The sequence below is a fragment of the Oncorhynchus masou genome, chromosome 17 (assembly GCF_036934945.1).
Source record: "Oncorhynchus masou masou isolate Uvic2021 chromosome 17, UVic_Omas_1.1, whole genome shotgun sequence".
Lineage (NCBI taxonomy): Eukaryota > Metazoa > Chordata > Actinopteri > Salmoniformes > Salmonidae > Oncorhynchus > Oncorhynchus masou.
This window is the reverse complement of record NC_088228.1, coordinates 4948190-4974089: the sequence shown is the minus strand read 5'-3', so window position 1 is coordinate 4974089 and position 25900 is coordinate 4948190. Positions and strand designations below refer to the sequence as shown.

The 25900-nt window shown below is 44.0% G+C and overlaps 1 protein-coding gene across 1 annotated transcript in view; it reads left to right on the top strand.

The window, feature by feature from the left end:
* The window catches only part of LOC135558088 (collagen alpha-1(XI) chain-like), a 208044-nt gene extending 182950 nt beyond the window's left edge, over nucleotides 1–25094 (top strand). The window contains 17 exon segments of the mRNA XM_064991838.1: nucleotides 305–418; nucleotides 2042–2095; nucleotides 2226–2241; nucleotides 2244–2272; nucleotides 11693–11746; nucleotides 12553–12660; nucleotides 13595–13648; nucleotides 16366–16419; nucleotides 17369–17476; nucleotides 17699–17752; nucleotides 18919–18954; nucleotides 19109–19162; nucleotides 19410–19680; nucleotides 20881–20993; nucleotides 21159–21227; nucleotides 22443–22676; nucleotides 24565–25094. Coding sequence (XP_064847910.1) covers nucleotides 305–418; nucleotides 2042–2095; nucleotides 2226–2241; nucleotides 2244–2272; nucleotides 11693–11746; nucleotides 12553–12660; nucleotides 13595–13648; nucleotides 16366–16419; nucleotides 17369–17476; nucleotides 17699–17752; nucleotides 18919–18954; nucleotides 19109–19162; nucleotides 19410–19680; nucleotides 20881–20993; nucleotides 21159–21227; nucleotides 22443–22676; nucleotides 24565–24711 — 1569 coding nt within the window. The 3' untranslated portion in view covers nucleotides 24712–25094.
* Nucleotides 25095–25900: the final 806 nt, after the last annotated feature.

Here is a 25900-nt window from a genome sequence, read left to right as displayed (position 1 = left end):
GGAGAAGGGAGAGATAGTTCTAATATCAATGTGATAACCATGCTGATATCTCTCTCCAGGGCCCCAGAGGAGAGACTGTGGGGGAGAAGGGAGAGATAGTTCTAATATCAATGTGATAACCATGCTGATATCTCTCTCCAGGGCCCCAGAGGAGAGACAGGGGAGATGGGAGAGATAGCTCTGATATCAATGTGATAACCATGATGATATGTTGTTGTCCAGGGCCCCATGATGGGAGAAGTTTAGGATGATGGAGAGATAGTTCTAATATCAATGTGATAACCACGTTGATATCTCTGTTCAGGGCCCCAGAGGAGAGACAGGGGAGAAGGGAGAGTCAGGACCACCTGGAGCTGTTGTTGTTGATGATGCAGGGGCCCGTGGACCTGGAGGAGACGATGGCCCCAAAGGCAACCCCGTTTAAGTCACATCAGGCCCTATATTCAAAGTACCTACTTACTCACTGGCTTTATTGTCCCCATTGGGAAATGTTGTTGCAGTGTCATGTCCACATTTAAAGTGGCGTTTAAAAACAAAATGGACAATACAACTTTCATAACAGTTACGCACCAATAAAAATAAATAATAGTAAGAAATAAGAAATAAAACATGAAATAAAAAAGAAGACTAGCCTGCTGGCCAATGGGAGCATTCCCCGAGCTATTCAGGAGGGATATCACACCTGGCACAAGTGATTGTCCCGTTAGTGACAGATCCTTTGACAGCATAAACATAAACAATGTTTACAATAACATAAACCAAGAGTATTTTTTTTCCCTGTTTGGTGGATCTATAACCGATACTGTAAATCATAGAGTCACTCATGTTATGATTCTGATCCCAGTGTCTGTTTCCAGGATGAGTATGTGAGGAGTTGAGGGGTGAAATCCTGTTGTTTAACGCTCATGGATGATGTTGGCGTCCACTAAAACAACTGCTCCCAAAATATATATTTTTTAATAATAAATAGAAAAACACTCACAGGGAGAAATAAATGTTGCTCCAAAATTCGCTCCATTGAAAATCATTTTAAAATCACCATTTAAACCGACACTCATCTATTTTTTGTGATTTCCTGGACCTACCATTTTCAAATAGTCTACATGTCATTTTAAACAGCATTTAAAACACTAGAAGGGTCAGGAGCCAGACAGGGAGCCTAAAAAAGAACTAAAATTAATTATTTATGCTATATTATTTCTATTATTTCCAGACTATAGCCTATGAAGAAATACATTTGGGACAGAACAGGCTGGTTGGGACATAAAACACTCAACATTTAAATAATATTTAATTGTATTAAATCATTATAGTATATAAATTGTGCATATAGGCTGTGACTTAGAATTACATACATAATTAAAACAGTAAAATGTCTTATTAGGTTCAGTCTACAGTGCCTTTGAATTCAATTTTTAGAAACAGGAGTTTGTCCAGTCTGTGTCTTCAGGTTCGTGTCACGGTGCCTGGAGAGTTGTTGTTGCTAGCAGAATATCCTGTCCTCACTCTCTGTCTATCTGATCTCTGTCTCTCTTTAGGATGATCTCTGATGTTGTTCTCTCTCTCTCTCTTGTGGTTCTTGAGGATCTGATCTCTGTCTTGTTCTCTCTCTCTCTCTCTCTCTGTCTCTCTGTTGAGGATGATCTCTCCCTTGAGGATCTCTCTCTCTCTCTGTCTGTTTCTGTTGTTGTTGGTCTCTCTCTCTCTCTCTCTCTGTGTTCTCTTTAATGATCCCTCTCTCCCTTGTTCTCTCTCTCTCTGATGATGATGTTGTTGTCTCTTGATGTTGTTGATGATGTTGATGATTATGTTGTTGTTGTTCTGTTGTTGTTGTTGTTGTTTAGGATCATGATCTGATGTTTAGGATCTCTGTTGTTTCTCTTCTCTCTCTCTCTGTTGTTCTGAGGATCTTTGTTCTTGTTTAGGATGATTTCTGATCCCTCTTGTCCCCTTGTTTCCCTCTTTGATGTTCCCTCTCTTGTTGTTCGCTGATTTTTGTTGTTTCTCTCTCCCTGATGTTGATGTTGTTCTCTCTCTATAGGGACCCGTTGGCTTCCCTGGAGACCCTGGTCCCCCTGGAGAGCCTGGAGTTGGTGTAAGTACTACAGTTAGATGCAATGAATTGAAGTGTAACAGTAGATTCTGATCGATGCTCGTAAAAGGAAGAGATCTCGCTGTTATATCAACTTAGAAAGTGACTTGTGTTTTTTGTTGTATCTCCTCAGGGATTGGATGGCTTGGCTGAGACAAGGGAGATGATGGAGATGTTGTGGTCAGCCAGTAAGTGGTGATTTATTTCACCAGGAAAATACCCTTGAGGCTATAGGATGATGTGATGCTGTTGTTAGTGAGAAGAAAAAAAATAACTAGGGAGTAGTCTTGTACACAAATATATACAGATATATACAACATTATGTGGACACCTCTTTAAATGAGCGGATTCGGTTATTTCAGCCACTCCCTGCTGACGGGTGTATAAAATTGAGCGCACAGCCATGCAATCTCCATAGACAAAACAATGGCATCACTGAAGAGTTCAAGTCAGTTTGTCAAATGTCTTAGTTCCAGTGAAGGGACAATCTTTACGCTACAGAATACAATGACATTCTAGATGATTCTGTGCACCCAGTTTTGTGGCAACAGTTTGGGGAAGGCCCTTTCCTGTTTCAGAATGACAACGCCTCTGTGCACAACGCGAGGTCCATGACAGAAATGGTTTGTCGAGATCGGGGTGGAAGAACTTGACTGGCTTGCACAGAGCCCTGACCTCAACCCCATCAAACACCTTTGGGATGAATTAGAACACCGACTGCGAGCCAGGCCCATCTGTATATGTAGCTATTTATTTACCAAGCTAAAAACACGGAACCTAACGCTAGCTAGCTAGCTGCTGGGAGGACGTTGTCGATGGACGATTCCTTGGGCGAGACTGATTTTTCCACCCATATCGTATTTCTGTGGCTACAGCTGATATGAGATGCAGGTGTCATTTGACCAGGGTTGGAGGAGGAATGTGAATCACTTTGCCAGCTAGCTATGCTGAACTTGAACTACTGTTAACCACAGTTAGTATATCTCTTAGTCGTCAATCAGATGTATTTGGCATCGATCAAACGGGCGGGCAGGTAGGTCTCCATCAGGTGTGAAATAGGCGGTTTGCTGCGGGAAAGGCGAGCAGACTACAATACTATTCCCCATTGTTTATCAGTGCAGTTTTCAGTTTAATTACTGTACTGTTCCCTACGTTAGATTTGAGCTCATCTTGCTTTGGCTAGCATTAGTTGTTGATCTTGTTGTTGGGGGTAAAATGTCAGCCACTCACCCACTCGTCCAATGACAACACCCTTCCAGCAGCTAGCTTGCTACCGTTAGGCTCCGTCCAGTGTGGTGCAGCGGTTTGAAGGCACTGAATCTCAGTGCAAGCAGGCACTCACTACAGTCTTTGGTTCGAATCCAAAAAGTTCCCCAAATGTAAGAGGACTCCCGTGGTATTTCCACATTTGTAGAAATCCATTCAAGTGGCTTTTGTTAAATGCTTTCTAATGATTTAATGGCGTGCTGTTGCTACTGCCTGTAAACACACCGTCCAGTTCAAAGTGAATGATGGCAGGCTTGTGTGGCAAATAGCTTATTTCTTGTTGTAGATGATGATGTTGTTGTTTAGGATAATGATGATGTTGTTGTTGAGGATGATGTTGATGATGATGTTGTTGTTGTTTAGGATGATGATGTTGTTGTTGTTGTTTAGGATGATGATGTTGTTGTTGTTGTTGTTTAGGATGATGATGATGATGTTGTTGTTGTTGTTTAGGATGATGATGATGATGTTGTTGTTTAGGATGATGATGATGTTGTTGTTGTTTAGGATGATGATGATGATGATGTTGTTGTTTAGGATGATGATGATGATGATGTTGTTGTTGTTTAGGATGATGATGATGATGATGTTGTTGTTGTTTAGGATGATGATGATGTTGTTGTTTAGGATGATGATGATGATGATGTTGTTTAATATGATGATGATGATGATGATGTTGTTTAGGATGATGATGTTGTTGTTGTTGATGATGTTGTTGATGATGATGTTGTTGTTTAGGATGATGATGATGTTGATGATGTTGTTGTTTAGGATGATGTTGATGTTGTTGTTTAGGATGATGTTGATGATGTTGTTTAGGATGATGTTGTTTAGGATGATGTTGATGATGATGATGTTGTTTCGGATGATGATGATGTTGTTGTTGTTTAGGATGATGATGCTGTTGTTGTTGTTGTTTAGGATGATGATGATGTTGTTGTTTAGGATGATGATGATGTTGTTGTTGTTGTTGTTGAGGATGATGATGATGTTGTTGTTGAGGATGATGATGATGTTGTTGTTGAGGATGATGATGATGTTGTTGTTGTTGAGGATGATGTTGTTGTTGTTTAGGATGATGTTGATGTTGTTGTTGAGGATTGATGATGATGTTGTTGTTGTTTAGGATGATGATGATGTTGTTGTTGTTTAGGATGATGATGATGTTGTTGTTGTTGTTTTAGGATGATGATGATGATGTTGTTGTTGTTTAGGATGATGAGCTCTTGTTGTTGCACTACTTTTTGACCAGGATGATGATGTTGTTGTTGTTGTTTTGTTTAGGATGATGATGATGATGATGTTTTGTTGAGGATGATGATGATGTTGTTGTTGTTTAGGATGATGATGATGTTGTTGTTGTTTAGGATGATGATGATGTTGTTGTTGTTGTTTAGGATGATGATGATGTTGTTGTTGTTGTTTAGGATGATGATGATGATGATGTTGTTGTTGTTGTTGTTTAGGATGATGATGATGATGATGTTGTTGTTGAGGATGATGATGATGTTGTTGTTTAGGATGATGATGATGATGTTGTTGTTGAGGATGATGATGATGTTGTTGTTGAGGATTGATGATGATGTTGTTGTTGTTTAGGATGATGATGATGTTGTTGTGCACTGTTGTTGAGGATGATGATGATGTTGTTGTTGAGTGCACTGACTTTTTGATGATGATGTTGTTGTTTAGTGATGACTTTTTGACCAGGATGATGATGATGTTGTTGTTGAGGATTGATGATGATGTTGTTGTTGAGGATTGATGATGATGTTGTTGTTGTTTAGGATGATGATGATGTTGTTGTTGTTTAGGATGATGATGATGTTGTTGTTGTTGTTTAGGATGATGATGATGTCGTTGTTGTTGTTGTTGAGGATGATGATGATGTTGTTGTTGAGGATGATGATGATGTTGTTGTTGAGGATGATGTTGTTGTTGTTTAGGATGATGTTGATGTTGTTGTTGTTGTTGTTTAGGATGATGATGATGATGTTGTTGTTGAGGATGATGATGATGTTGTTTTTGAGGATGATGATGATGTTGTTGTTGAGGATGATGTTGTTGTTGAGGATGATGTTGTTGTGGTTGTTGAGGATGTTGATGATGATGTTGTTGTTTAGGATGATGATGTTGATGTTGTTGTGGTTGTTGAGGATGATGTTGATGATGTTGTTGTTGAGGATGTTGTTGATGATGTTGTTGTTGTTGAGGATGATGTTGATGATGTTGTTGTTGTTGTTGTTGAATTGTGAATCTGGTACCTGTTGTAACTGGTTGACCAGGAAACCATTGTTGTTGTATTGTGGATCACTACCTGTTGACCAGGAAACCATGAGCTTAGGGGTGTATTGTTGTTGATTGTGCAAAATCTGGTACCTGTTAGTAACTGGTTGACCAGGAAACCATAGAGCTATTGTTGTTTATTGTAGAATCTGGTACCTTTGTTGTAACTGGTTCTAGTCCATTGTAGTGCACTACTCTTTTTGTGAATCTGGTACCTGTTGTAACTGGTTGGGGGGTATTGTTGTTGTCCAATGTAGAATCACTACTTTTTGACCAGGAAACTGGTTGGGGTGGTAGTTGTTTTTGTGAATCTGGTACACTACTACTTTTTGACCAGGAAACCATAGAGCTTGTCCAACTGGTCTTTTGTGACCAGGGTCCATCTGGTCCTTCACATACTTTTTGAAGCTGGACCTTTTTGACCAGGAAACCATAGAGCTCTAGTCCAGTGTAGTGTCTTTTTGACCAGGAAAACTTTGTTATCCCGTCCAGTGTATTCACTACTACTTTTTGACAGAGAAACACATAGAGTTCCAGATTTCAGGCAAGGTTACTCATTTTTGATCCAGGAATCCATAGAGCTCAATGCACTGACCAGGAAAATATATATCTGATTTGCCTTGGAAACCATAGAGCAGTCCAAATCTCTTTTTGACCAGGAAACCAATATTTAGAGTGCACTTTTGACCAGATAGAGTTTTCTAATATTGACCAGAAACCATAGAGTTTTGTACTAGATGAGTTTTATAATAGAATAGCTCAACCTGTTTTAGTTTTCTGACAGTGAAACCATAGAGCTCAGTCCAGTGTAGTGCACTACAAGACCAGGAAACCAAGATGTCATTTCTCCTCTGGCACTTCCTTTTGACCAGGAAACCACAGACCGGCCTCGATGTCCACACTTTTTGACCAGGAAACCATAAGTCCAGTGTAGTTGCCAAAGTGTAGTGCACTACTTTTTTGTCCCTCTACTTTTTTGACCAGGAAACCATAGAGCTCTGGTCAGTGTAGTGCACTCTTTTTGACCAGGAAACCATAGTCCAGTGTAGTGCACTACTTTTTGACCAGGAAACCATAGAGCCCGACAGTATGCACTACTTTTTTTCTTACCACTTTTGACCAGGAAACCTGGTCCAATTAAAGCCATCACTTTTGACCAGGAAACCATAGAAATGCTATAAAATGCTACACTTTTTTGACAGGAAACCATAATGTCCAATGTAGTGCACTGTTTTTTGACCAAGAAACCATAGAGGGTTTGTGCACTACTTTTTTGACCAGGAAACCATAGAGCTCTAGTTTGTAGTGCACTACTTTTTGACCAGGAAACCATAGAGCTCTAGTCCAGTGTAGTGCACTACTTTTTGACCAGGAAACCATAGAGCTCTAGTCCAATGTAGTGCACTACTTTTTTGACCAGGAAACCATAGAGCTCTCGTCCAGTGTAGTGCACTACTTTTTTGACCAGGAAACCATAGAGCTCTCGTCCAGTGTAGTGCACTACTTTTTGACCAGGAAACCATAGAGCTCTAGTCCAGTGTAGTGCACTACTTTTTGACCAGGAAACCATAGAGCTCTAGTCCAATGTAGTGCACTACTTTTTGACCAGGAAACCATAGAGCTCTAGTCCAGTGTAGTGCACTACTTTTTGACCAGGAAACCATAGAGCTCTAGTCCAGTGTAGTGCACTACTTTTTGACCAGGAAACCATAGAGCTCTAGTCCAGTGTAGTGCACTACTTTTTTGACCAGGAAACCATAGAGCTCTAGTCCAGTGTAGTGCACTACTTTTTGACCAGGAAACCATAGAGCTCTAGTCCAATGTAGTGCACTACTTCTTTGACCAGGAAACCATAGAGCTCTCGTCCAATGTAGTGCACTACTTTTTGACCAGGAAACCATAGAGCTCTCGTCCAGTGTAGTGCACTACTTTTTGACCAGGAAACCATAGAGCTCTAGTCCAGTGTAGTGCACTACTTTTTGACCAGGAAACCATAGAGCTCTAGTCCAGTGTAGTGCACTACTTTTTGACCAGGAAACCATAGAGCTCTAGTCCAGTGTAGCTGCACTACTTTTTGACCAGGAAACCATAGAGCTCTAGTCCAATGTAGTGCACTACTTTTTGACCAGGAAACCATAGAGCTCTAGTCCAATGTAGTGCACTACTTTTTGACCAGGAAACCATAGAGCTCTAGTCCAATGTAGTGCACTACTTTTTGACCAGGAAACCATAGAGCTCTAGTCCAGTGTAGTGCACTACTTTTTGACCAGGAAACCATAGAGCTCTAGTCCAGTGTAGTGCACTACTTTTTGACCAGGAAACCATAGAGTTCTAGTCCAGTGTAGTGCACTACTTTTTGACCAGGAAACCATAGAGCTCTAGTCCAGTGTAGTGCACTACTTTTTGACCAGGAAACCATAGAGCTCTAGTCCAGTGTAGTGCACTACTTTTTTGACCAGGAAACCATAGAGCTCTAGTCCAGTGTAGTGCACTACTTTTTTGACCAGGAAACCATAGAGCTCTCGTCCAAGTGTAGTGCACTACTTTTTGAACAGGAAACCATAGAGCTATAGTCCAATGTAGTGCACTACTTTTTGACCAGGAAACCATAGAGCTCTCATCCAATGTAGTGCACTACTTTTTGACCAGGAAACCATAGAGCTCTCGTCCAATGTAGTGCACTACTTTTTTGACCAGGAAACCATAGAGCTCTCGTCCAATGTAGTGCACTACTTTTTGACCAGGAAACCATAGAGCTCTAGTCCAGTGTAGTGCACTACTTTTTGACCAGGAAACCATAGAGCTCTAGTCCAGTGTAGTGCACTACTTTTTGACCAGGAAACCATAGAGTTCTAGTCCAATGTAGTGCACTACTTTTTGACCAGGAAACCATAGAGCTCTAGTCCAATGTAGTGCACTACTTTTTGACCAGGAAACCATAGAGCTCTAGTCCAATGTAGTGCACTATTTTTTTGACCAGGAAACCATAGAGCTCTAGTCCAGTGTAGTGCACTACTTTTTGACCAGGAAACCATAGAGCTCTAGTCCAATGTAGTGCACTACTTTTTGACCAGGAAACCATAGAGCTCTAGTCCAATGTAGTGCACTACTTTTTGACCAGGAAACCATAGAGCTCTAGTCCAATGTAGTGCACTACTTTTTGACCAGGAAACCATAGAGCTCTAGTCCAATGTAGTGCACTACTTTTTGACCAGGAAACCATAGAGCTCTAGTCCAATGTAGTGCACTACTTTTTGACCAGGAAACCATAGAGCTCTAGTCCAATGTAGTGCACTACTTTTTGACCAGGAAACCATAGAGCTCTAGTCCAGTGTAGTGCACTACTTTTTGACCAGGAAACCATAGAGCTCTAGTCCAGTGTAGTGCACTACTTTTTGACCAGGAAACCATAGAGCTCTAGTCCAGTGTAGTGCACTACTTTTTGACCAGGAAACCATAGAGCTCTAGTCCAATGTAGTGCACTACTTTTTGACCAGGAAACCATAGAGCTCTAGTCCAATGTAGTGCACTACTTTTTGACCAGGAAACCATAGAGCTCTAGTCCAGTGTAGTGCACTACTTTTTGACCAGGAAACCATAGAGCTCTAGTCCAATGTAGTGCACTACTTTTTGACCAGGAAACCATAGAGCTCTAGTCCAGTGTAGTGCACTACTTTTTGACCAGGAAACCATAGAGCTCTAGTCCAGTGTAGTGCACTACTTTTTGACCAGGAAACCATAGAGCTCTAGTCCAGTGTAGTGCACTACTTTTTGACCAGGAAACCATAGAGCTCTAGTCCAATGTAGTGCACTACTTTTTGACCAGGAAACCATTTCTAGTTGTAGTGCACTACTTTTTGACCAGGAAACCATAGAGCTCTAGTCCAATGTAGTGCACTACTTTTTGACCAGGAAACCATAGAGCTCTAGTCCAATGTAGTGCACTACTTTTTGACCAGGAAACCATAGAGCTCTAGTCCAGTGTAGTGCACTACTTTTTTGACCAGGAAACCATAGAGCTCTAGTCCAGTGTAGTGCACTACTTTTTTGACCAGGAAACCATAGAGCTATAGTCCAGTGTAGTGCACTACTTTTTGACCAGGAAACCATAGAGCTCTAGTCCAGTGTAGTGCACTACTTTTTTGACCAGGAAACCATAGAGCTCTAGTCCAGTGTAGTGCACTACTTTTTTGACCAGGAAACCATAGAGCTCTCGTCCAATGTAGTGCACTACTTTTTGACAGTGTAGTGCACTACTTTTTGCACTACTTTTTGACCAGGAAACCATAGAGCTCTAGTCCAGTGTAGTGCACTAAATAGGGATGTGGGTGCCATTTGGGACGCAGTCCAAAACTCTTTATTTAAATGGACGCTTCAATTCAAAAGCATCCTGGTGTTACTTCAGTGTGAAATGATGTTATTACACCATCAAATCAAAGATGTGTTTCTACATCAAATCAAATCAAATCAAATTTTATTTGTCACATACACATGGTTAGCAGATGTTAATGCGAGTGTAGCGAAATGCTTGTGCTTCTAGTTCCGACAATGCAGTAATAACCAACAAGTAATCTAACTAACAATTCCTAAACTACTGTCTTATACACAGTGTGTAAGGGGATAAAGAATATGTACATAAGGATATATGAATGAGTGATGGTACAGAGCAGCATAGGCAAGATACAGTAGATGGTATCGAGTACAGTATATACATATGAGATGAGTATGTAAACAAAGTGGCATAGTTAAAGTGGCTAGTGATACATGTATTACATAAGGATGCAGTCGATGATCTGCATCATCGACCTGGCTCTGCATCAAAGAACAGGGTTTTCCTGTCATGATTACGGCTCACGGACGTGGTGCCAGGTATTTAATATGTATGGTGGAGAAATGAGTTGTAAGATACTGGTCTGTACAGTCTTTTCACCTACATTAAACATTATGGAATAGATGCTGTACATATTAACCTGTGTCAGCAACACCAAGGGACAGTATGGTCAGAATATAGTCATGTAAGTATTCATATAGTCATATAGGTATTAATATAGTCATATAGGTATTAATATAGTCATATAGGTATTAATATAGTCATAATATAGTCATATAGGTATTAATATAGTCATATAGGTATTAATATAGTCATATAGGTATTAATATACTCATAATATAGTCATATAGGTATTAATATAGTCATAATATAGTCATATAGGTGTTAATATAGTCATATAGGTATTAATATAGTCATATAGGTATTAATATAGTCATAATATAGTCATATAGGTATTAATATAGTCATAATATAGTCATATAGGTGTTAATATAGTCATATAGGTATTAATATAGTCATAATATAGTCATATAGGTATTAATATAGTCATAATATAGTCATATAGGTATTAATATAGTCATATAGGTATTAATATAGTCATATAGCTATTAATATAGTCATAATATAGTCATATAGGTATTAATATAGTCATATAGGTATTAATATAGTCATAATATAGTCATATAGGTATTAATATACTCATATAGGTATTAATATAGTCATATAGGTATTAATATACTCATAGAGGTATTAGTATAGTCATAATATAGTCATATCGATGTTAATATAGTCATAATATATTCATAACATTGTAATAATATAGTCATATCCTTCTAGTCAAGGTCATCAGTCGTATAGTGATAAGGTACTATAGCTGATTGTCCCTATCTGACCTGCTATACACTGGTTCTGCTTCTAGTCAAGGTCATCAGTCGTATATTGAGAAATGATCATCAGTAGTTATTACTCATCATATATACACACACACACATATATATATATATATAATAAGCACTGTTTTTTTCCCAAGTGTATACTAAATAGATGGTGTTTTAGGCTGGGTTTCTGTACAGCACTGTGTGACATCGGCTGATGTGAAAAGGGCTTTATAAATACATGGATTGATTGATTGATGTTGTATTGTCTTTAGACTGTTTTAACCATTTGTGATTGGACACTGTACACCAAGCTGATGAGTGGTGCCTCTTTCCCCCCAGGGACCCATTGGACCAGCCGGTACTGAGGGAAGACAAGGAGAGAAGGGTTCTAAGGTAATAGGCACAGACGCACACACACACACAGACAGACACACACACACACGTCCATTCAAACAGAAGTGTAGGATTAGAGTTGATGTGATGGAGACAGGACAAAAGCCCCTCAGAACTTCCTGGTCTGTCAAAGCTGGCTTATAATTGGTTGTCAGACTAGTTTAATCCTCCAACCCCGTTATCCGATCTGATGGTAAATCCATGGATCTCCAATCTTTTGTGTCTGTTCTCATGGCTGATCGATGACAGGTGGTGTGATTGTTGTAATTCCCAAACACCTTTGAAAGGAGCTTTATCTGTTTAGGTTTGAATAAAACTGAATTCTTATAGAATCCCCCTCGAGAACTTCAGTACATACAGTTGAAGTCGGAAGTTTACATACACTTAGGTTGGAGTCATTAAAACTCGTTTTTCAACCACTCCACAAATTTTTTTTTTAATAAACTATAGTTTTGGCAAGTCGGTTAGGACATCTACTTTCTGCACAACTAGAAATCTAGAAATTAGACTTGTGAGAACTGTTGTATTGAACTTTATTAAACAGTTTTCACAAGTCTAATTTCTAGATCTCTCTGTCTTCCATGTCTATAATATGTATGGAAAAGAAGCTTATAGCTCTGGTTACCCAGGCAACTGGTTCTCAAACTTCTCCTCGGGAACCCTCACTACCGCAGGCCATATAAGGTATCTCTGGAAGGTCATGCTGAATGTATTTGAATGTAGCTGGGAATTACTACTATGTAACTCCAGGATGTGGCTGAAGGTATTGATACAGGTGTATTGAGCGTTATAATTGTGTTTTGCAGGGTGAGGCTGGAGCCGAGGGGCCTGATGGTAAAACTGGACCTGTTGGACCCCAGGGGCCCTCTGGGAAGCCTGGGCCTGACGGCCTGCGTGGAATCCCCGGCCCTGTCGTGAGTTACCTAGCTATACATCATCTGTTATATTTTGATCTATACGCTACAGTATCACTGTCATGAGTTGCCTCTGAAGCTAAGTAGGGTCGGTCCAGGTCGGTCCCTGGATGGGAGACCAGATGCTGCTGGAAGTGGTGTTGGAGGGCCAGTAGGAGAAACTCTTTACTCAGGTCTAAGAAGATACCAATGCCCCCAGGGCAGTGAATGGAACATTGCCCTGTGTAAAGTGCCCTCTTTCAGATGAGACATTAAAACGGGTGTCCTGACTCTCTGAGGTCACTAAAGATTCCATGGCACTTATAGTAAGAGTAGAGGTGTTAACCCCGGTGTCCTGACTCTCTGAGGTCACTAAAGATCTCATGGCACTCATAGTAAGAGTAGGGGTGTTAACCCTGGTGTCCTGACTTCTGAGGTCATAAAGATCTCATGGCACATTAAGAGTAGGGGTGTTAACCCTGGTGTCCTGACTCTCTGAGGTCACTAAAGATCTCATGGCACTTATCGTAAGAGTAGGGGTGTTAACCCTGGTGTCCTGACTCTCTGAGGTCACTAAAGATCTCATGGCACTCATAGTAAGAGTAGGGGTGTTAACCCTGGTGTCCTGGCAAAATTCCCAATCTGACCCTCAAACCATCACGGTCACCTAATCATCCCCAGTTTACAATTGTCTCATTCATCCCCTGTAACTATTCCCCAGGTTGTTGCTGTGAATAAGAATGTGTTCTCAGTCATCTTACCTGGTAAAATAACAAATAAATCAATCAATAAAATGAGTTAACACGCTCCATTCAAGTCCTAACTAATCAGATGACAGTGTCTGCTATATACTTATCGTCACATTATCAAGATTATAATTGTGTGGTTATGGGAATGGTAATGTGATGGATAATGTGAAGGATAATGTAATGGATGATGTGATACTTACTCTCAGGGTGAACAAGGACTTCCAGGTGCTTCTGGAATGGACGGACCTCCTGGACCGATGGTAATAACAACATGATAATTACAAGGTTAACTAATCCTTAGATATACTGGTCCATCCACTGCTTAGATATACTGGTCCATCCACTGCTTAGTATACTGGTCCATCCACTGCTTAGATATACTGGTCCATCCACTGCTTAGTATACTGGTCCATCCACTGCTTAGATATACTGGTCCATCCACTGCTTAGATATACTGGTCCATCCACTGCTTAGATATACTGGTCCATCCACTGCTTAGATATACTGTTACATCCACTGCTTAGATATACTGGTCCATCCACTGCTTAGATATACTGGTCCATCCACTGCTTAGTATACTGGTCCATCCACTGCTTAGTATACTGGTCCATCCACTGCTTAGATATACTGGTCCATCCACTGCTTAGTATACTGGTCCATCCACTGCTTAGTATACTGGTCCATCCACTGCTTAGATATACTGGTCCATCCACTGCTTAGTATACTGGTCCATCCACTGCTTAGATATACTGGTCCATCCACTGCTTAGTATACTGGTCCATCCACTGCTTAGATATACTGGTCCATCCACTGCTTAGTATACTGGTCCATCCACTGCTTAGATATACTGGTCCATCCACTGCTTAGTATACTGGTCCATCCACTGCTTAGATATACTGGTCCATCCACTGCTTAGATATACTGGTCCATCCACTGCTTAGTATACTGTTACATCCACTGCTTAGATATACTGGTCCATCCACTGCTTAGTATACTGGTCCATCCACTGCTTAGATATACTGGTCCATCCACTGCTTAGTATACTGGTCCATCCACTGCTTAGATATACTGGTCCATCCACTGCTTAGATATACTGGTCCATCCACTGCTTAGATATACTGGTCCATCCACTGCTTAGTATACTGTTACATCCACTGCTTAGATATACTGGTCCATCCACTGCTTAGTATACTGTTACATCCACTGCTTAGATATACTGGTCCATCCACTGCTTAGATATACTGGTCCATCCACTGCTTAGATATACTGGTCCATCCACTGCTTAGTATACTGTTACATCCACTGCTTAGTATACTGTTACATCCACTGCTTAGTATACTGTTACATCCACTGCTTAGATATACTGGTCCATCCACTGCTTAGATATACTGGTCCATCCACTGCTTAGATATACTGGTCCATCCACTGCTTAGTATACTTTTACATCCACTGCTTAGTATACTGGTCCATCCACTGCTTAGATGTACTGTTACATCCACTGCTTAGTATACTGGTCCATCCACTGCTTAGATATACTGTTACATCCACTGCTTAGTATACTGTTACATCCACTGCTTAGTATACTGGTCCATCCACTGCTTAGATATACTGTTACATCCACTGCTTAGATATACTGGTCCATCCACTGCTTAGATATACTGGTCCATCCACTGCTTAGTATACTGGTCCATCCACTGCTTAGATATACTGGTCCATCCACTGCTTAGATATACTGGTCCATCCACTGCTTAGATATACTGGTCCATCCACTGCTTAGATATACTGGTCCATCCACTGCTTAGATATACTGGTCCATCCACTGCTTAGTATACTGTTACATCCACTGCTTAGATATACTGGTCCATCCACTGCTTAGATATACTGGTCCATCCACTGCTTAGTATACTGTTACATCCACTGCTTAGTATACTGGTCCATCCACTGCTTAGATATACTGGTCCATCCACTGCTTAGTATACTGTTACATCCACTGCTTAGATATACTGGTCCATCCACTGCTTAGATGTACTGTTACATCCACTGCTTAGATGTACTGTTACATCCACTGCTTAGATGTACTGTTACATCCACTGCTTAGATATACTGTTACATCCACTGCTTAGATGTACTGTTACATCCACTGCTTAGATATACTGGTCCATCCACTGCTTAGTATACTGGTCCATCCACTGCTTAGATATACTGGTCCATCCACTGCTTAGATATACTGGTCCATCCACTGCTTAGATATACTGGTCCATCCACTGCTTAGATATACTGGTCCATCCACTGCTTAGATGTACTGTTACATCCACTGCTTAGATATACTGTTACATCCACTGCTTAGATATACTGTTACATCCACTGCTTAGATATACTGGTCCATCCACTGCTTAGATGTACTGTTACATCCACTGCTTAGATATACTGTTACATCCACTGCTTAGATATACTGTTACATCCACTGCTTAGATATACTGGTCCATCCACTGCTTAGATATACTGGTCCATCCACTGCTTAGTATACTGGTCCATCCACTGCTTAGATATACTGTTACATCCACTGCTTAGATATACTGGTCCATCCACTGCTTAGTATACTGTTACATCCACTGCTTAGATATACTGGTCCATCCACTGCTTAGATATACTGGTCCATCCACTGCTTAGTATACTGTTACATCCACTGCTTAGTATACTGGTCCATCCACTGCTTAGATATACTGGTCCATCCACTGCTTAGATATACTGGTCCATCCACTGCTTAGTATACTGTTACATCCACTGCTTAGTATACTATTACATCCACTGCTTAGATATACTGGTCCATCCACTGCTTAGATATACTGGTCCATCCACTGCTTAGTATACTGTTACATCCACTGCTTAGATATACTGGTCCATCCACTGCTTAGATATACTGGCCCATCCACAGTGACAGACTGATTCCTGAGAGTGTTTTTCTGTCTCTTTCCAGGGTCCCCCTGGTCTCGCTGGCTTGAAAGGAACTCCTGGCGGTAAGGGAGAAAAGGTAAGACTTGGCTACTGTAGAGAAGAGTAGGTTATCTCTCTCTTTATCTCCATCGCTGTCTTATCTCTCCCTCTCTCTTTCAACGTCAGCAACGTTTCTGGTTTACAGAGTCATCTCTCTGTGTGATTTAACGTGGTCGTTGAACACGTGTACGAAATGTAGTCGAATGTGTGTACTGATCATTGGTTAGGAGCTAGCTGGCCGCAGTAATAGTAGTCTAGTGGGCTTTGCAGTAGGCTGTAACTCTAGCTACAGCAGCGGATGTCCTCGACACACCGCCGTTGTTAAATGCGACACCGCTATAAACAGAAGAATACTTTACCGTCATAACTAAGACAGTGTTCTGGCACCCGCGGACACAGAGTACATTAATAATGGCGCAGGTGGTTTCAGCTCGTTAGTTTAATATACCTATTGCTCCTTGGCATAATTGAACAACAGATGTTTGTTATAAACAAAGATGTTAACAATTGTGATTTGTGTATGATTGATCATGGCACCACTCCAACAGCATGTCTCCTGTCTGTGGATGTCTGTATATACTATTTCTGTGACAGTTCATCTGGAGCTATTCCTCTCGCTCTCCTGTTGGATTATCTGCAATGTACTGTGTGAATATCCCATCTAACACTGTTCACCTCTCTTTCTCCCTCACCCTCTCTCCCTCTCCTTCTCCTCTCTCTCTTCCCCTCCTCTCTCTCTCTCTCCTTCTCTCTATCTCTTCCCCTCCTCCTCTCTCTCTCCTCTCTTTCTTCCCCTCCTCCTCTTTCTTCCTCTCTCTCTCTCTCTCCTTCCCTCTCTCTTCCCCTCCTCCTCCTCTCTCTCCTTCTCTCTCTTACCCTCATCATCTCTTTCCCTCTCTCTTCCCCTCCCCCTCTCTCTCTCTCTCTCTCTCTTCCCCTCCTCCTCTCTCTTTCTCTCTCTCTCTCTGTCACTCTCTGTCCTATAGGGTCACCCTGGTCTGATTGGTCTGATTGGACCACCTGGTGAGTTTGGAGAGAAGGGAGACAGAGGCCTGCCTGGACCCCAGGGAACTGGTGGAGGCAAGGGAGATACTGTAAGTGACTGACAAGTTTATTACTCATTGATCTATAAACAGATGATTAATAGTCGAGGATTGACCTTTTATTATCTGCACCTTTATGTAAAGTGTTAGCTCATTGGTTCATACTATTATAAAGTGTTGAAGAATGCCTTCATGTAAAGTGCCATCTCATTGGTTAATAGTACTGTAAAGTGTCATCTCATTGGTTACTACTGCTGTACTGTGTCTCTGTAGGGTGTTGGAGGTTCTGCTGGTCCTCTTGGTCCTCCTGGTCCTCCTGGAATTCCTGTAAGTTCCAAAACATCTTTATGTCTAAACATCTTTGTCTAAACTTCTTTATGTCTAAACATCTTTGTCTAAACATCTTCACGTCTAAACATCTTTGTCTAAACATCTTTATGTCTAAACATCTTTATGTCTAAACATCTTTATGTCTAAACATCTTTATGTCTAAACATCTTATGTCTAAACATCTTTGTCTAAACATCTTTGTCTAAACATCTTTATGTCTAAACATCTTTGTCTAAACTTCTTTATGTCTAAACATCTTTGTCTAAACATCTTCATGTCTAAACATCTTTGTCTAAACATCTTTGTGTAAACTTCTTTATGTCTAAAATCTTCATGTCTAAATCTTTATGTCTAAACATCTTCATGTCTAAACATCTTTATGTCTAAACATCTTTATGTCTAAACATCTTTGTCTAAACATCTTTATGTCTAAACATCTTTATGTCTAAACATCTTTATGTCTAAACATCTTTATGTCTAAACATCTTTATGTCTAAACATCTTTATGTCTAAACATCTTTATGTCTAAACATCTTTATGTCTAAACATCTTTATGTCTAAACATCTTTGTCTAAACTTCTTTATGTCTAAACATCTTTATGTCTAAACATCTTTATGTCTAAACATCTTCATGTCTAAACATCTTTGTCTAAACATCTTCATGTCTAAACATCTTTGTCTAAACTTCTTTATGTCTAAACATCTTTATGTCTAAACATCTTCATGTCTAAACATCTTTATGTCTAAACATCTTTATGTCTAAACATCTTCATGTCTAAACATCTTTATGTCTAAACATCTTCATGTCTAAACATCTTTATGTCTAAACATCTTTGTCTAAACTTCTTTATGTCTAAACATCTTTATGTCTAAACATCTTTGTCTAAACATCTTCATGTCTAAACATCTTTGTCTAAACATCTTCATGTCTAAACATCTTTGTCTAAACATCTTTATGTCTAAACATCTTTATGTCTAAACATCTTTGTCTAAACATCTTTATGTCTAAACATCTTTATGTCTAAACATCTTTATGTCTAAACATCTTTATGTCTAAACATCTTCATGTCTAAACATCTTTGTGTCTACACATCTTCATGTCTACCATTTCATCACGGTCCTAGTGTTATTGTTCACTGTGTGTCTCTCTTTTCTTAACCTAGGGACCTGTAGGCTCTAAGGGGTCCAAGGGATCATCAGTAAGTTCTGTTCATTAGAATCAATCAAATCCAATCAAATGTATTTTATAAAGCCCTTTTGTAAAGCTTATACAGAAACATCCCTTTTAGAAGATCTCTCCGTCCTATATGACTGGTGTGATAACTTCCTTGTGTCCTGTGTCTGTTTTTGTAGGGTGGATCTGGCCAGAAAGGAGACACTGGTGTGATCGGACCACCTGGAGCTCCTGTAAGTCAACATTTCCTCTCTCAACAAGAGCTCATTCCCTCTCTCAACAAGAGCTCATTTCCTCTCTCAACAAGAGCTCATTTCCTCTCTCAACAAGAGCTCATTTCCTCTCTCAACAAGAGCTCATTTCCTCTCTCAACAAGAGCTCAGATGCTTTCACGATGATCCACTTTAAATGGACCTTTTCGTCCCTGTCTCTGTATTGGCCAATTTCACTGACCCCTAACCTCTGTGCTCTTCCAACCAGGGTCCTCCTGGTGACATCATCCAGCCGCTGCCCATCCAGCAGGCGAGCAGGAAGAACAGACGCCAGGCGGAGGACGACGGCGTGCAGGGCGACGAGGCGGGAGGCATGGCGGACTACGGCATGGAGGCCACAGCGGACATGGAGGATGTGTTCGGGTCCCTGAATAACTTGAAGCAGGACATCGAGAGGATGAAGTTCCCCATGGGAACCCAGGACAACCCTGCCAGGACCTGTAACGACCTGCACCTCAGCCAGCCTGACTTCCCTGACGGTGGGTTAGACAGTTAAATAACAGGACCCGTCAGCTGTCTGGGGGGCTCATGTACTTACTGCTGGTTTACGTTCTACCTGGTAGTTCATCATTGGGCGGCAGGGTAGCCTAGTGGTTAGAGCGTTGGACTAGTAACCGGAAGGTTGCAAGGTCAAACCCCCGAGCTGACAAGGTACAAATCTGTCGTTCTGCCCCTGAACAAGGCAGTTAAACCACTGTTCCTCGGCCGTCATTGAAAATAAGAATTTGTCCCTAACTGACTTGCCTAGTTAAATAAAGGTTTAAAAAAGAAGCATCTCTAATTGGCTCGAGACAGAGATTTCAGTCACCTGGTGTTAAAAGTAGTTGAATAGCCCAGGTATAGGATGTTTTACATTTGACCTTGCCATAGGTCAACAGTACAACAACCTGCACCTAGTCTAGTCCCAGATCTGTGTGTGTGATCAGGTTAGAGATCTAGTCTGGTCCCAGATCTGTGTGTGCGATCAGGTTAGAGATCTAATCTGGTCCCAGATCTCTGTGTGTGATCAGGTTAGAGATCTAATCTGGTCCCAGATCTGTGTGTGCGATCAGGTTAGAGATCTAATCTGGTCCCAGATCTGTGTGTGCAATCAGGTTAGAGATCTAATCTGGTCCCAGATCTGTGTGTGTGATAGGGTTAGAGATCTAATCTGGTCCCAGATCTGTGTGTGTGATAGGGTTAGATCTGTGTGTGTGATAGGGTTAGAGATCTAATCTGGTCCCAGATCTGTGTGTGTGATCAGGTTAGAGATCTAATCTGGTCCCAGATCTGTGTGTGCGATCATACCAACAATGTTTGGTGTGACAATACGTGATAAGGAGTAGGCAAGACAACATAGCCAGACTGGTACCAAGGCTTTTAGAGAACAGAACCAGTACATCATGTTAATGACCATAGGGCCCCATACAGGGCCCCAGTACATCAAGTTAATGATGACCTTGCCATGCCAGGGCCCCAGTACATCAAGTTAATGACCATGCCATAGGGCCCCAGTACATCATGTTAATGACCATCCCATAGGGCCCCAGTACATCATGTTAATGACCTTGCCATAGGGCCCCAGTACATCATGTTAATGACCATGCCATAGGGCCCCAGTACATCATGTTAATGACCTTGCCATAGGGCCCCAGTACATCATGTTAATGCCTGTGTGTAATGTGTGTTGTTGTGTTCAGGTGAATACTGGATCGATCCTAACCAGGGCTGTACTGGAGACTCCTTCAAGGTCTACTGTAACTTCTCGGCTGGAGGAGAGACCTGTATCTACCCCGACAAGAAGTCCGCTGGCGTACGTCACTGGGAAACAATGTCTATAGTGTCTATGGATACAAGAACAAGTTGCAGTCAATTCGAACCTGCATTAACACACTCGCTGTTTGACCTTTTCTGTATATATATATACATTATTCAGAGACATTAACAGTTAGCCTGTTGTTTTATGTCTGTGTAACAGGTCAGAATCTCGAACTGGCCCAAGGAGGCTCCAGGATCATGGTTCAGTGAATTCAAGCGGGGAAAAATAGTAAGTGGAGAAAATATCCAACTCTCAAAGCAGTTATAGATTTCTGATATTCACAGTCACTTTCAATGACAACTGTCCCCTCTCCTCTACATCCCCCTCCCCCTCCTCCTCTGCCCCCTCTCCTCCCCTCTGCCCCCCTCCCCCTCCTCCCCTCTGCCCCCTCTCCTCTACCTCCCCCTCCCCCTCTGCCCCCTCTCCTCTACCTCCCCCCCTCCCCCTCCTCCTCTGCCCCCTCTCCTCTACCTCCCTCCTCCCCCTCCCCTCTGCCCCCTCTCCTCTACCTCCCCCTCCCCCCCCCTCTGCCCCCTCTCCTCTACCTCCCCCCCCCCCCTCCCCTCTGCCCCCTCTCCTCTACCTCCCCCTGTCCCCTCCCCCCCCTCTGCCCCCCCCCCTCCCCCTCTGCTCCCTCCCCTCTCCTTCCCCTCTGGCCCCTCCCCTATACCTCCCCCTCCCCTCCCCCTCCCCCTCCCCTCCCCCTCTGCCCCCTCTCCTCTACCCCCTCCCCCTCTGTCCCCTCCCCCTCTACCTCCTCCCTCTCCTCTCCCTCCCCCTCTGTCCCCTCCCCCTACCTCTGCTCCCCCTCCTCCCTCTCCCTCCCCCTCTGTCCCCTCTACCTCTGCTCCCTCCCCCCTATACCTCCCCCTCTCCCTCCCCCTCCACTCTCCCTCCCCCTCTGCCCCCTCTCCTCTACCCCCTCCCCCTCTGTCCCCTCCCTCTCCCCCTCTGCCCCCTCTCCTCTACCTCCTCTCCCTCCCCCTCTGGCCCCTCCCCTATACCTCCCCCTCTCCTCTACCTCCCCTCCCCTCCCCCTCTGTCCCCTCCCCTCTACCTCTGCTCCCTCTCCCCTCTACCTCCCCCCTCCCTCCCCCTCTCTCCCTCCCCCCTGCCCCCTCTCCTCTGCTCCCCCCCCCTCTGCTCCCTCCCCCTCCCCTCCCCCTCTGCCCCCCCCCTCCACTCTCCCCTCCCCCTCCCCCTCTCCTCTACCCCCTCCCCCTCTGTCCCCTCCCCTCCCCTCTCCCTCCCCCTCCACTCTCCCTCCCCCTCTGCCCCCTCTCCCTACCCCTCCCCCTCTGTCCCCTCCCTCCCCCTCTGCTCCCTCCCCCTCTCCCTCCCCCTCTGCCCCCTCCCCTCCACTCTCCCTCCCCCTCTGCCCCCTCTCCTCTACCCCCTCCCCCTCTGTCCCCCTCCCCCCTCTGCCCCCTCCCCCTCCCCCAGTTGAACTATGTGGACATGGAGGAGAACACCATCCAGACGGTCCAGATGACCTTCCTGAAGCTGCTCAGCTCAACGGCCCGTCAGAATTTCACCTACATCTGCCACCAGTCTGTAGCCTGGTACGATGCCAAGGCAGACGGCTACGACAAGGCTCTACGCTTCCTGGGTTACAACGACGAGGAGATGTCCTACGATAATAACCCCTTCATCAAGGCACTTTCAGATGGATGCTCAGTAAGGACACAGTACAGATTATATACATGTTATATTGTATAGAGTATTTAGGTTGTATTATATACAGGTTATATTATATACAGTATTTAGGTTATATTATAACCTAAATACTGTAAATACTGTAAATACCTAAATACTGTATATAATATAAGTATATTATATACAATATATGTTAAATATAATATAACCTTTATATTGTATATAATATATATATATTATATACAGTATTTAGGTTATATTATATGCAGTGTTTAAGTTATATTATACACAGTATTTAGGTTATATTATATACAGTATTTAGGTTATATTATATACAGTTTTTAAGTTATATTATATACAGTATTTAGGTTATATTATATGCTGTGTTTAAGTTATATTATATACAGTATTTAGGTTATATTATACACAGTATTTAGGTTATATTATATAGAGTATTTAGGTTATATTATATAGAGTATTTAGGTTATATTATATGCTGTGTTTAAGTTATATTATATACAGTATTTAGGTTATATTATATGCAGTGTTTAAGTTATATTATATACAGTATTTAGGTTATATTATATACAGTATTTAGGTTATATTATATAGAGTATTTAGGTTATATTATATAGAGTATTTAGGTTATATTATATAGAGTATTTAGGTTATATTATATGCTGTGTTTAGGTTATCTTCTATACAGGTTGTATTGATCACCACAGTAACTCGCTCTCCCTTGTCCCACCCCCTCTTTCCCCTTCACTCTCCCTTGTCCCACCCCCTCTTTCCCCTTCACTCTCCCTTGTCCCACCCCCTCTTTCCCCTTCACTCTCCCTTGTCCCACCCCCCTTTCCCCTTTCCCCTTCCCACCCCCCTCCCCCTTCACTCTCCCTTGTCCCACCCCCTCTTTCCCCTTCACTCTCCCTTGTCCCACCCCTCTTTCCCCTTCACTCTCCCTTGTCCCACCCCCTCTTTCCCCTTCACTCTCCCTTGTCCCACCCCCTCTTTCCCCTTCACTCTCCCTTGTCCCACCCCCTCTTTCCCCTTCACTCTCCCTTGTCCCACCCCCTCTTTCCCCTTCACTCTCCCTTGTCCCACCCCCTCTTTCCCCTTCACTCTCCCTTGTCCCACCCCCTCTTTCCCCTTCACTCTCCCTTGTCCCACCCCCTCTTTTCCCTTCACTCTCCCTGTCCCACCCTCCTCCCCTCCTCTCCCTTCCCACCCTCCCCTCCTCCGCCTTCCCTTCCCCCTCCCCCTCCTCTGCCTTCCCTTCCACCCTCCCCTCCTCCCCCTTCCCCCTCCTCCGCCTTCCCTTCCACCCTCCCCTCCTCTGCCTTCCCTTCCACCCTCCCCCTCCTCCGCCTTCCCTTCCACCCTCCCCCTCCTCTGCCTTCCCTTCCCCCCTCCTCTGCCTTCCCTTCCACCCTCCCCTCCTCCGCCTTCCCTTCCCCCTCCTCCGCCTTCCCTTCCACCCTCCCCCTCCTCCGCCTTCCCTTCCACCCTCCCCCTCCTCTGCCTTCCTTCCACCCTCCCCCTCCTCTGCCTTCCCTTCCCCCTCCTCTGCCTTCCCTTCCCTTCCCCTCTCCTCCGCCTTCCCTTCCACCCTCCCCCTCCTCCGCCTTCCCTTCCACCCTACCCCTCCTCTGCCTTCCCTTCCCCCCTCCTCTGCCTTCCCTTCCACCCTCCCCCTCCTCTGCCTTCCCTTCCCTTCCCCCTCCTCTGCCTTCCCTTAGGACCCCCCCTCCCTCTGCCTTCCCCTTCCCCCTCCTCTGCCTTCCCTTCCACCCTCCCCCTCCTCTGCCTTCCCTTCCACTCTCCCCCCTCCTCTGCCTTCCCTTCCACCCTCCCCTCCTCACCTTTCCCTTCCACTCTCCCCAAACTCCATCTTCACTTCTATCCTCTCCAGCTCAAGTCGGGCTACTCCAAGACGGTGATGGAGATCAACACTCCTCGCATCGACCAGGTGCCCGTCATCGACGTCATGTTCAATGACTTTGGTGAACCCAGCCAGCGGTTCGGTTTCGAGGTGGGCCCTGTCTGCTTCATGGGCTAGGACCTGACCACCACCCCCCCCCCCCCCGACTCCCCGACCAGCTGAAGGACAGGGTTAGAGGGTGTTCTGTTCCATGCATGCCTTGTACTGCCGACCGAATACCTGACATCCATCACTCACCCTCCCTATACTCCACTCGACCTGGCCTCAGGCTCTAAACCAAACCTGTGTTTTATATCCTTGATAAGGTGATCAGACCACCAGTTTCAGACCAGCAGCACGCTGCCTCCCCCCCCAACCCCCCCACTCGAGAACAGCGTGCCGCCCTCCTCTGCCCTGTCGTAGAAGCATTGTCCTAGGGGAATACTCCTCGCCCTTGTAGGGCCAATCACATAGTGACTTTACCTTGTAACAGGAGGGACATGAGGAATAAAGGACGTTTGATGCCGCACTTTCGACGGACAGTGGTGCACTTTCAGCAAACAGAGGAGGATCCACTCTTTCACCCCAACGCCCAAGCCCCCTTTCCTCTCCTCGTCTTTCCCCCTTCTCGTCCCCAGCCCAGACCTTATCTAGACGTTCCACTCCCCTGCCAAGCCCCCTCCTCCCCCAGCCCAGCCTCCCTGTCTGGTAGCTGCAGTCTTCTCGTCCCTACCCCATGACCTTATCTAGAGAGACGTTCCACTCCCCTGCCAAGCCCCTTCCTCCCTCCTCCCCAGCCCAGCCTCCCTGTCTGGTAGCTCCAGTCCCCTCCTCCTCCCCCAGCCCAGCCTCCCTGTCTGGTAGCTCCAGTCTCCTCGTCCCTCCCCCAGCCCAGCCTCCCTGTCTGGTAGCTCCAGTCCCCACCTCCCTTCCCCAGTCTCCCTGTCTGGTAGCTCCAGTCTCCTCCCTCCCCCAGCCCAGCCTCCCTGTCTGGTAGCTCCAGTCTCCTCGTCCCTCCCCCAGCCCAGCCTCCCTGTCTGGTAGCTCCAGTCCCCTCCTCCCTCCCCCAGCCCAGCCTCCCTGTCTGGTAGCTCCAGTCTCCTTGTCCCCCCCAGCCCAGCCTCCCTGTCTGGTAGCTCCAGTCCCTCCTCCCTTACCCCATGACCCCCTCCAGCCCAGCCCCCTCCCTCCTCCCCCAGCCCAGCCTCCCTGTCTGGTAGCTCCAGTCCCCACCTCCCTTCCCCAGTCTCTGTCCTCCAGTCCCTCCCCCAGCCCAGCCTCCCTGTCTGGTAGCTCCAGTCCCCTCCCTCCTCCCCAGCCCAGCCTC